Source organism: Procambarus clarkii, chromosome 37, assembly GCF_040958095.1.
Source record: "Procambarus clarkii isolate CNS0578487 chromosome 37, FALCON_Pclarkii_2.0, whole genome shotgun sequence".
Lineage (NCBI taxonomy): Eukaryota > Metazoa > Arthropoda > Malacostraca > Decapoda > Cambaridae > Procambarus > Procambarus clarkii.
The window spans coordinates 12,537,924-12,550,211 of NC_091186.1; the positions used below are offsets into that span (position 1 = coordinate 12,537,924).

The following is a 12,288-nucleotide window of genomic DNA, read 5'->3' on the forward strand; positions in this document are numbered from 1 at the left end:
ACTATCCTTTGTGCAAGGCAAATTTCCTTTGTATGCATCATGCACTGTGTCTTCTATTTGTAATTTTGTTCTATGTGTCTAATGTACAAGGGCTCATCAAGAGCACTGTATTAGAAACTCATTTAGCAGCATGGTGGCCTTATAGGTGATTGTCAATTGAAACTTGTTTGTATTTCCCAGTTGCTGAGCCATCGGGTAGAAGGAACCCGTCGCATGACGTCTCACCCGGTCCTACCTCTGTGTAAGTAACTACTGTAGCTTGTTGTGTAATTAATGCTTACTTGTTGTGTAACTCTTGCCTGTTGTGAAATTAATTGTTGTCTGTTGTGTAATTAATTTTTGCCTGTTGTATAAGCAACTTTTGCCTGTTGTATAAGTAACTTGCCTGTTGTGTAACTCTTGCCTGTTGTGTAACTTTTGCATTTTGTGTAACTCTTGCCTTTTGTGTAACTCTTGCCTGTTGTGTAACTCTTGCCTGTTGTGTAACTTGTCTTTTGTGTAACTGTTGTTTACTATATAAGTAACTTGCCAGTTATGTAAATGACTTGCTTGTCTTAATACTGAATGAAATGTTTGAACACACAAGTGACTCCTTAAGTTAAGTACTCATGTGTTCTATTACTAAGTAAATGTTGTTTGTTGTAGTATATTTTAAATTCCTCTCTTTCAAAAAGCAATATGAGTTACTACCACGTTCAAAAGTAGTTCGTTACTCTTTGAGAAAATATTGAGTCTGTACAATGGGATAACATGGATCAAATCCACGTCCCTAGATTTCCCCAGGCAGGTATTGAGGCCATTGTATGATCTCAACATTTTCTCATAGACATCAGATACTTCTTGTTGCCTCCTTTTGATACTTAGGTCACATACTTGTGATTTCATTGGTCAGGTTACTCTTGATAGTTACACCACCACCATTGAACACTGTAAGCTGCTTTACTGTGATCAACCATTCCACAAGTATCTCCCATCTTGGCCACAAGACGTAATGAGTAATGGGCTGGACGGACACTTTATATATCTTACATTGTGCTATTATTAGTCCTCCATCAACAGCTTTAGTTACTCTCAATGGCTGTGTACCATTTGTATATTTTGGCACCCTATACATTATTCTTGTTTGTCTAAGCACTCTTAAGTTGCTCTGGACTGTTCTAGCCATCATTTAGGCACTTTGGATTCATACTGTTTGGTAAATAATTGGCTTTGCCACAATGAGAATAGACATCTTTATCCTGTCACTCAATATTGCACATTTGACCTTAGCAACATTTGTAAAGGGTCATTTTGTAATTTTGACTATCTTATCTTGCAATATCTTTTCATCATCTAGACCTGCTAGGGTGTCAGGATGGTTCTGTGGTTGTCCGAGAGTGGCATCACAGTGCAGTGGTCGCACGACCTCGTCCGGGTGGCACCTTTGCCAAGGTGGCTCGCGTGCAGTTCAACCAGCAAGGTAACAAGTTTGGAGTCATTGACGGTGATGGAAATTTGTGCCTCTACCAGCTGGGACTGGCATCACAAGTCAACAAACCTTACTATGTAAGTATGGTATATTTATTCTTCTAAAGTACAGTAAAGGAACTGTAATACATTATCAAAAGAACTGAGCTAGGAAGCTGTATAGCTCGGTTCAGCCATATTTGTAACAATTTATATGACTTGTTATAAATAAAAGTACTGTACTGTACTGTAGTAATATTAATAATTTATTTTGATGTTGTATATTCCTCACTGTTGCAGATGATTAGTCACAATAACATGGCTGAAGATATGATGACCACACCACACATCAGAAGATGGAGAAACGATGATGTTTCAGTCCATCCTGGACCATTATCAAGTGGTGTGTCGTTTCTCCATCTTCTGATGTGAGGTTTGGTCATCGTTCCTCACTAGTATATAACTTGATTTCAAATTCAATTTGAAATAAGTTTATTGAGGTTTAAATACACACAAAGGAATAAGGTAGCTCAAGCTATTCTCACCACGTTCAGTACAACGTGTTCATACATATACAGTATATATAGACACATCACAAACAATCAACATATTACTGAACATTCTGAGTGATAAATATATACATTTCTTCATTTACACATGAAGTATGTTACTGCAGACACACTCACGCACACCTTTATGACTAGGTACACACACAATTTGCAACAATACAAACTCAAGACAAATCAACAAAGTTACAGTCTTTGTGCAAAATTCTTATATCTCTCCAGAATACCATCAATCTTTCCATTGTGACACATCCAGGCTATTTGTTCATGAACAGTCCTTATCTCAGTGTTTCTATATACACCCAAAGTGTATATAGTTTGTATAGTATATAATATATATATAAGTGTGTATAGTATAGTAGTATAGTATAGTACTGTACAGTATATATATATATATATATATATATATATATATATATATATATATATATATATATATATATATATATATATATATATATATATATATATATATATATTATATATATTTATTTATTTTAATAATCAACGGGCAATCAAGAACATAATGGGTGAGGGTGTGAGACCTTAACATACCACATAGTTTAAACTTTGGATCATTCTCATTAACACATATTCCATATTCCCAGTAAGTATTCTCAATATTCACTTGAAAGGACAGTTCTGGCAGGACATAAATTTAGAACCATATTGACTCATGTCTCCTATGCATCCACTCTCTCTCTCCCTCACTATATTGACTTACCAAAGCAATCTGTCATTGAATGTAATGAATTGACTCATTCTGGATGGCCCCCTCAGTGGCTTACCAAGGGGGTGGAGCACACAGAAAGATATTTACCATTGTTATTTGTTACTGGCAGACCCACCAGTGTCACAACAAACATGGTAGTGACTTCGTCTTCGTGGGATCGTCAAGCCTGCTCGCTACAGCCGGACAGTCGTCAGAACACCGCAATGTAGCTCTATGGGATACGTTGCTCCCACAGAGGAAAGCCAATGTTGTCTGTAAGTGTGCAAGATACAGTATTCGTCTGCATTGTACAACATTCTCCTCCTTTCTCAGACATGTTTAATGCTATAGAATATTGCATAAACAAAACTGTTAACATGTTATTAATTATTAACTGCTCCATTGGACAAATTTTAGTATATTTTATTTTGTTTCAGTGTGTGTATATATGTGTGTGTGTGTGTGGGTGTGAATAAAATTACTGAAAATAATGTATTTAAAATAGCCCAGCAAATTTAAATAAAATTTTGTAGATGGGTTAAATCTCGGACAAAAAATAATTTGGTTTTGCAAAAGTGTATAGAAGGCTTCATAGCCGTTTGTTTCTAGAAGAAGTAAACAGATCATCCACTTTGATCAAGTTTGCTAATAAGGTGGTGGGAGTGAGAATGGGGAGCAGGTGTAGACCTGCAGCAGCTCCCAAGCCCAGCCTCTTTGACTTACACTGTGAAGGCTGAAGTGTGTTGGGTTGCATGTTGACTTGCACCACGCTGAAGAGCTGTTGAACTTGAATTTCTCGGATGTGAATTGTTTTATAGGTGAGGCTCAGAAAATAAGTGGATATATTAGTCTTGTATAGTGAAGTGGTTGAAAGTATGAATCGGTGTGTAAGTTTACATAGTGAAGTAACACAGTGTTTAGTACATAAAATTCTCTAGCTGTGATGTGTTCATTCAATTCTAATTATAGTTTGAAACACCTGAGCAGGCTAAGAGGCTCATTGTGTTCCATCCAACTTAGTTCTTGGGAAGAAAATGTGGATAATATTTGTATTTTATGAACAGTAAGTAAAAAACTAATGGTTTTTATTAGGGTACCATTATAGTACCCTTCTTTTGGGATAAAATGTTCTATTGCTTTTGCAGCCTGGAATTGTCATGAGAGTGGAGCCTCAGCATTGCTATATGCCCCCCAGCATCAAGTGATTCTCTCAGCTGGCAAGAAAGGCACAGTCTGCATCTTTGACGTTAGACAGCGCACTCTTAGACACAAGTTCCAGGTAGGGTTTATTCTAATCACATATTTAATCCATCCACAAAGTTATTTGACACTGTTACAGTGTGCCATATTCTGCACCATCACCATACACTTTACGTCATTTCTTCACTCTTGGCCTTCCTCGTCTTATTCGTGGTCTCTTGTAGTTCAACTCATTTAATGCTATCATCTTGCTATCATCACCTGTCCCCCTTCCCCTGCATTTTTGTATTGTCTTCAAGTTTCAAAAGCACACCCGCCTTATTGTGATGTGTGCCGTATTATTTTGAAACTATGGTTTCAGAAATAACAGGTAATGTTTTACAGGTAATAAGTCACGATAATGTGGTTGAAAATTAGTAACCCAACCCACACGTGGAAAGAAAGGGAAAGTGATGACATTTCAGCTTGTCCTGGACCCTTATCGGGTTTAGTTTATAATGGTTCAGGACGGACTGAAACGTTGTCACTTTCAGTTCATGTTTGTGGAGTTGGGTTACTAGGTAATCTTTTATTATGACATTGAAAATCACCGTGGCCTGGCTTAACACCTGGGTTACGTAAGGAGTTAGATGGTGAGCCAGTAAAGGTTGCAGCCAGAGAGCCCCACAATCATCACTGTAGTGGACCGTTGACTGTCAGTACGCCATGCTTTTACTTAGAACGTTGATCTGAAGTGACAAGACATATCAAAGATAGAACATGTACAAAGATCTTTAACTAGTCACACACCATCTTAATTACTGTGTCTACATTAAAGTATTTTGCCATGTAGACTTCAACTTGTCATAAACGTAAACAAGAATTAATTGTGGAACAAGAATAAGATTCTTGCAAGAGGAACTTTAATAGTTCCTATGTGCAGTGCCAGATCAGCTATGAGCATAGACTCTCCAAAATGGTTGCAGGTAAACCACAGGTAATCAGTAGTTACACAAAGAATGTACTGTAAGGTGCTGTAGTTGGATGGCAAGATAAATACAGTAGTGAGGTTGCTTTTCCCCACAAGGGGTATGATTTACCTGTACTGGTGTTCATGGATATTGAGCTCTAGTTCCCAGGCTCCATTTACATGCATTCTTGTGACTGCCTCTTTGTGGTTTAACCTCTCTAGGAAGTATTAGCCTCCCTAGGTATTATTAACCTCTCGAGGTATTATTAACCTTTCTAGGTAATATTAACCTCCCTAGGTATTATTAACCTCTAGGTAATATTAGTATTAACCTCTCTCTAGGTAATATTAACCTCACTAGATAATATTAACCTTTAGGTAATATTAGCCCCTCTGTAGGTAATATCTCCAGGTAATATTAACACTATTAGTGGTAATATTAACACTAGGTAATATTACCTAGAAATATTTCTCATTCTGTAACATTAACCTCACTATGCAATATTAATCTCTCTCCATTAACCCCTCTAGAATATATTGACTCCTCTAAGATATATTAACTCCAGGCTCTATTAACCTATAGGCTATTGAATAAACTATACTATACAAGAATATGTGTCTTATCAGCCCAAAGTTGGTGGCCAGCACTTTGGGCTGGCCTTACCCCAGTATTGTAGGGGAAATGGTCTGGGGTACGAGCGGGGGAGGGACCTTAGATGACCTAAAGTACACGCTTCCTGTCCCCAACAACACTAATAGGAATGTTTTGATTTTATGACTGTTGGTGAGAATTTCTGAATATATTTTGTATACCAAAGGCTAGCAGAAGCATTCCACTTGTGATACTTGTATTTTTGGAATTATGTTGAGCTGTTTATTAATGTTATGTAAATTTCCAGGCACATGATGCAGCCATTAAGTGCATGGCTCTAGATCAGAGCGAAGAGTTCTTCTGTACAGGCTCAGCAGATGGAGATATCAAGGTAACAAGCCAGAGATTCTTGATATTGGGTTTGGTGTTGGGCTTATGGCCTATCAACATCTGGAGGGTTATTAAGGCCTATTAATGGCTAGAGGGTTATTAAAGCATATCATCTAGTAGAATTATACTTGGTGTGCTTATTACATATCTCAACTTTAAAGTTTTCATCATATTTTAGTGACTTGCACTTTAGTTATGGATGAAGATCATTGGGCTTTTTCACCTTCCTTCCATATCACTCATGATTGACAGTCCATTTTCCCAATACTGGTACATGTTTTTGATGTCTCTTAGACAGGGTTAGTCTTCCACAGAAGCTAGACATGCTGTTGAGTCACAGACATGTAAGAAAGTTTTCATTCCCTGTCCGGGTTGTTGCCAAGCGGAATGTGCTGAAGGAAGAGGTTGTTGAAGCTAATTCCAGCCACAACTTTAAGACACAAATATGATGAAATCATTAATGTTGAGATTGGTAATTAGCATGCCAGGTATAAACTGGTAGAAGGTGTTGGGATAAACAGATAGATCTCACTCCCCCATAGTGACTGATAGGTAAGCATGTGAGCTACACAAATTGAGAAGCTGACTGCTTCATCTTAATTATCATCACTGCTGTGCAGTCATTCTGCCCCAACATTGTCATCCTTGTTCTTCCTAGATTAATTGTTTTGCACCTAGAACCAGGGCCAGGACTCATCGAGTCCACTTACAAAATTGTTCCTCAATCTTGGTGACTTATTTTGAATTTATTAAACAGTTTATGAGGGTTACAGTGACAAGCACTGGTTCATAGCAATATTATTGCTAGTGAACCAGTGCTATTGGTTCACAGCAATAATAACCTTGGGTGGGAACAATCTCGCAGCACAGTTCGTAACCTGTTCCATAAATACAGTCAAAGCTGCCATGATTGAGAAAAGGTGTACAGGTTTCATAAGTGGAAACGTAAATGTTTCATGAATCTCTCGCGTCAATTAGGATAGGTTCGATTGGGTTGGGTTAGGCTAGGTTAGGTTGGGTTAGGTATATGTATAGAGTAGCAATGATGTAGTGGGGTACATAATTTTTCCAGGTCTTAGACCCTATTTATGATGCGAGTCATTGTAGGTTAGCTCTCGGTTCCGGGCACGATAAGTCATCTTGTCAACACCTGTTACATTGCCTGTACAGTAGAAGTAACACACTACCATCACGGCAACAAATTGCAGATGCTTCACACATCCTCATCTCATAACCCAGGAACCAGGGTTCAATTCTCGGGCAGAACAGAAATGGTTGGGGAGCATGTTTCCTTTCATCTGATGCCTCTGTTCACCTAGCAGTAAATAAGTACCCAGGAGTTAGACAACTATTGTGGGTTGCATCTTGGGGAAAAGCAGAAGTTGGCTTAGGGAAGAGAAGGGGACCTTAATGAGCCTAAGCATAAGCTTCCTGTCCCTTGACAATAGGAAAGTTAAAATGTGTTACCGTGTGCCTCACAAGTGAAATTCACATTAACCATTGTACCCTAAAGTCCACTTGCCTTCACCTACCACCCTGGCTATGAGTCCATTAGTTCTTCTTCCCTGCTTGATATCTTTTCCACATTTCCCAGTGATCTGTGTGCATGAGCTTTGTTATTGAAGCCCTACCAGGGGAAGAGTGGCCATCTTTTTAACTGTTGAAGTTTGGTAGTTCATTTATCTTGTACCTGTATAACCTTAACAACCATCTGATGATTCTTCTTTATCAGTCTAGAGCTGAGAATACTGTAAAATGACTTGCATGCTATCCAATGATAATTCTATCGTCAAAATTATGTGAGAGCAAAAGTAGCCATTACATCGTGGATTTTGTTTTTCATAGGTTCAAGTTTATTATTTTGATATTTAAAAATGTAGCAGTGTATTGTTTGCTAAATGTTTTTCATTTTTACTCATACATGGCTCCAGTCACTACTTGTGATTACTTCATGTGGACAAATCATTATATACAATTGTTCGTACAGTATTTGATATTTTAAGTTTTTTTTTCCCAGATGCACCACAATGTATGTTTGAATAGGTGGGTATTCCAAGAGTTAATTCTTACATGACTATTCATCTGTGTTGTTCTCTCTTGTAGGTTTGGGGTCTGACCATCCATAACCTTATATACAACTTGCCTGGAGAACATTCACGGTCTTCACTCTTCAAGAATTTGAGCCAAGGTGTAACCCAGCTCCAGCTTGACGTAAACAACAGACTTTATTCCTGTGGTGCTGACGGCTCCATTAAACTACGGCTGCTGCCAGAGAGAGACCTAAATGTTAGCCACGTCTAAATAGCTTGCAATAACAAGGTGGGCCATTTGGTTATTTAATAAACAAGCATAGTAACTGTATATATTTACACACACGCACACTACATAAATATAGTAAACGTCAGTCAAACAGGACTGATTGGAATTAGATATGATCTAGCTCGCCAAAAGTTCAAGTTCCCAGAGTAAACAAAACTAAAAATTTGTTGTAAACAAATTTCTGATTACAAATGATAGAACATATTTTTGTGCATATACAGTAATACTCAATACTGTATAATGCATTTTAAAAATACTGGAAGGTAAAACAAACAAGATAAAAAATTAAGGAAAAATATTAAAAACTGTACTTTTAAGTTGCCTTGAAGGTGAAGCTGCTTTTTTTTACCATGAGTTTTGAGAATGTGGATATATAGTATAGTAGTGTAGTAGATGGGAGTAGCCAGCAGGCCTTTGGTTAATCCAGTGCCTAGCTCTCTCCCTCACACACACACACACACACACACCCTCCCTGCCTCTCTACACATTGCTGTAACAATTTTGCTGTACACACTATCTTCATCACTGTAAACATGTTCACACCATATACATTCTCCACAATACACTCATTTCCCCAACATACCCTCCCCATCTCTCTCTCTCTCTCTGCCCACATATGCCCTTTGTCCACCTGTTTCCTCCCTGTCCTCGCCCACCTCTCCTTACACACGCCCATTCCTCGTCTCTTCCCTCTTTGAAAACACCACATGTCCTTCCCCAGTCTCCTCCCTGCCAGTGTAACCAAAAGGTTGTGGCCAGAATGCAGCTCTGACAGCAGAACACATGTTTTACAAATCAGTATCTGAATTCACTATTATTTAAACTAAAGCTGAAGTCAATGACTCTGGGTTATCATTTCACATCCTCAGACTTGGTGAAGGATTAGCACTGTACCCACCCCAACCTCTTCGTGGCATTCGATAAATTCATCATTAATGCTGTAAAAGTGTAATGTGACTGGCACCAAGCCCAAGCAGACACATGCATTTTCTTGTATAGTGTATGCCATACAGTAAATCAGAAAGTGTATATCTGCTAATGCCAAACTTCTCACTTTACTCGATCAGCTGAGCCTTTAGCTTGATTACTCGTACTGGTAAACATCTTTTCATCTTGGAAGTAGTAAAGTATCTAATGAAAAATGAATGAAAATCTTCCGAGTAATGGGTGACCACAAAGAAATGAGTATAGAAGATTAGAGACACCGTGCTTCTCGCTCTTTGATCGTGTATAAAGTTGTTAAAATTTTACAAATATAATACTTGACATTTGTAGTGACTTGACATTCTTGACAATGAAACAAGGGCACTGTTATGTGCCATGTTACATGTTAGTATCGACTACAAAATGTACATGAAATTACTTATCTCTGCCAGCAAACCTTTTATTGAGTTTTCCAATTACATGAAAATTAACTTTTACAGTAGTGTAGAACTGGCCAGCATACTTGGTCTACATGTGTTCAGATACCATCGGCTATTATGATTTCTCAACATTAATATTGTTATTTGGATTTTAATTATTTACATTTTCTACATCAAGGTGGAAATACAAAACCCTGACATTCTCTCAAGTCAGTATTAAGTTTACAAGTGAAATATGTCAAATGACAATTTACATAATAATGTGAAGTCTAAGAAGTATTATAAATCATTAAATCTACTAATGATACTTTGAAAACTTTGATCATACCAGCATTTTGAAGAATATGTGCTTGTGATCAGTGGTATTTGTTTAAAGCATATTGTGTTTCAGGGAAGGTGTGTGGAAGAGTGTTGCAGATGCTGGAGAAGGCAACACAGCATTATTAGACATGTTTCATGCAACACACAGGGACTCTCACCTGTCTTACCAATCTTGTGTTCAACCAACATCTGCATGTGAACGCAATTTGTTGTGTTGCATTTCCTTATTGCAAGCCAATGAAAACCTGCATAGTACTGAATGTCAAGTACTATATGTATATAGTCCAATTATTTTCATTGTAAAATATAAGTTATTTCATCTACATACATATTTGTGAAATGTCTGGTGCTAAATAAAAAAAATAAAAAAAAGTATGATACCCTAGAGAACATTATTTAGTATAACACAAAGATCTACATTCAAGAAGTTCATCCCGAGGGTTTGTTTCTCTCTGTCTGTTTTATATATATTTGTTGAAGTTTGTTGTTGAGCTTGTAAAGTGTAGCATCAATGTGTTCCTTTCTAACTACATGTATATCCAGCAAAAAATATTAGAATTTCTTTTAAAAACGAAAATTGTAAATGGAAGTAATTGGCATGATAGTTTTGCGAGTACAATTTTATTACAAAATATTAGCAAAGTATAAATGAGAGTTGTATTGATGTAAATAAACAGATGTTGCATATTGTATAGTGATTTTAAGTTATATGAAATTACACATTCCATATTTCTGCCTCTGTTTAAATACTTGTATGTTATCTAGTGATAAAAGATTAGAATCTTTTATCAGCAATGTTCAGAGTCTGTAGTATGACAAATAAATATACAGGTAATGTTTTAACTACCTTTCCTGAAGTTGGAGGTGTATAGAAGGCTCTTAAGACAGCATTGTTCCCCTGTAAGTTCCTTAATCCTGCATCCTCTTCTTGACTCGCCATCACATGCTAATCACCAAATTTTAACTACTGTACATTAGTCATTGATGCATCAAGTTCAAAGTTGGTCAAATGCCTCTGTGATTAAATGTAGTTAAAATTTGGCAATTTAGAATGTTATGGCGAGCCAAGAAAAGGGTCCAAGTGTAATAATTCTATTCACTACAACATTCCTCTCAACATAAACACTTTCCATCTAACTTATGCTGAAAAGGATCTTGTGAGGAATAGACTTCTTGTAGTGTCTGAGGAACCCTGCTCTCTGAGACTGCTTATTACTTAAAAGGGGTCTCTGTTTGTGTTATAGGTGTACACTCACTCTCTCACACTCACTCACTCTCACTCACTCACTCACTCACTCACTCACTCACTCACTCACTCACTCACTCACTCACTCATCTCACTCACTCACTCACTCACTCACTCACTCACTCACTCACTCACTCACTCACTCACTCACTCACTCTCTCACTCTCTCACTCTCACTCACTCTCTCACTCTCACTCTCACTCTCACTCTCACTCACTCTCTCACTCACACAAAAGAACAACAACATCCACAGAGTTGTTCATCCTGTCAAACAGTATCCCTATACGCAGCTGGGTCGTGTCCCAGATGCAACCAGGGCATTTCCCCAGACACAGCTGGAGCGTTTTCCCAGGTGCAGCTGGGCTGTTTCCCCAGATGCACCTGGAGCGTTTCCCCAGACACAGCTGGGGTGTTTCCCCCAGACACAGCTGGGTAGTTTCCCAGATGCAGTTGGGGCATTTTTCCAGGCACAGCTGAGTTGTACATCCTGTCACTTGTACCCAGGTGCAGCTGGGGTTTTCATCCTGTTACTTGTACCCAGATGCAATTGGGACTCACTGAACTGTCTAAAGTAAATAGATGGTCAATCAAGTGATATACATGCTAACATTATGGGTCTGGAGAAACTTACTATAATGCAGCAGTGCTAGAATGAAAGTGAAGACCCAATGTGTGTGTGCATTAGAACCAACTCTTTAGCTGGCACCTACATCCTTTCTCAAGGTGCTGTAAACAATGTTCTCCATTGTTTACATTGAACATTATTTACAAAAGCACCCTTTGAAAGGATGTAGGTTGCCTCTGAAAATTTGGTTTTAATAGTTACACATATATTGGGTCTTTCCTTCACATTAATTATGGGTCTTGTATGTGATGGAGTTGCTCAGGATTTCTCCGTCAACTACATGATTCCTTACAACACTATAGGACCCCTCTCCATCTACAACACCATTTCCACAGAGGGCTTTTACAAGACCCCTTCAACACCACTGGGGTCTTGTAGATGATGGAGAGGTCATGTCGTGTTGGCAGTAAAGTAATTGTAAATAACAGGCAACCAAGCCAGAAAGACTAGCACTGTGTTGTGGGATATAGAAAAGTCACTAAATATCACTCAGGAAGCCAATACAAAAACAAAGACATAAGGTGAGCTTGGTGAATCCTCAGATTCCCCAAGGATTCT

At 38.0% G+C, this 12,288-nt stretch overlaps 1 protein-coding gene across 1 annotated transcript in view; it reads left to right on the forward strand.

Annotated features, from left to right (window-relative positions):
- Positions 1-10,588, forward strand: part of Rbcn-3A (rabconnectin-3 alpha) — a 185,250-nt gene extending 174,662 nt beyond the window's left edge. Inside the window, 7 exon segments of the mRNA XM_069336828.1 lie at positions 181-241; positions 1,337-1,545; positions 2,855-2,999; positions 3,870-4,003; positions 5,773-5,856; positions 7,959-8,174; positions 9,930-10,588. Coding sequence (XP_069192929.1) covers positions 181-241; positions 1,337-1,545; positions 2,855-2,999; positions 3,870-4,003; positions 5,773-5,856; positions 7,959-8,156 — 831 coding nt within the window. The 3' untranslated portion in view covers positions 8,157-8,174; positions 9,930-10,588.
- The last annotated feature ends 1,700 nt before the right edge of the window (positions 10,589-12,288 follow it).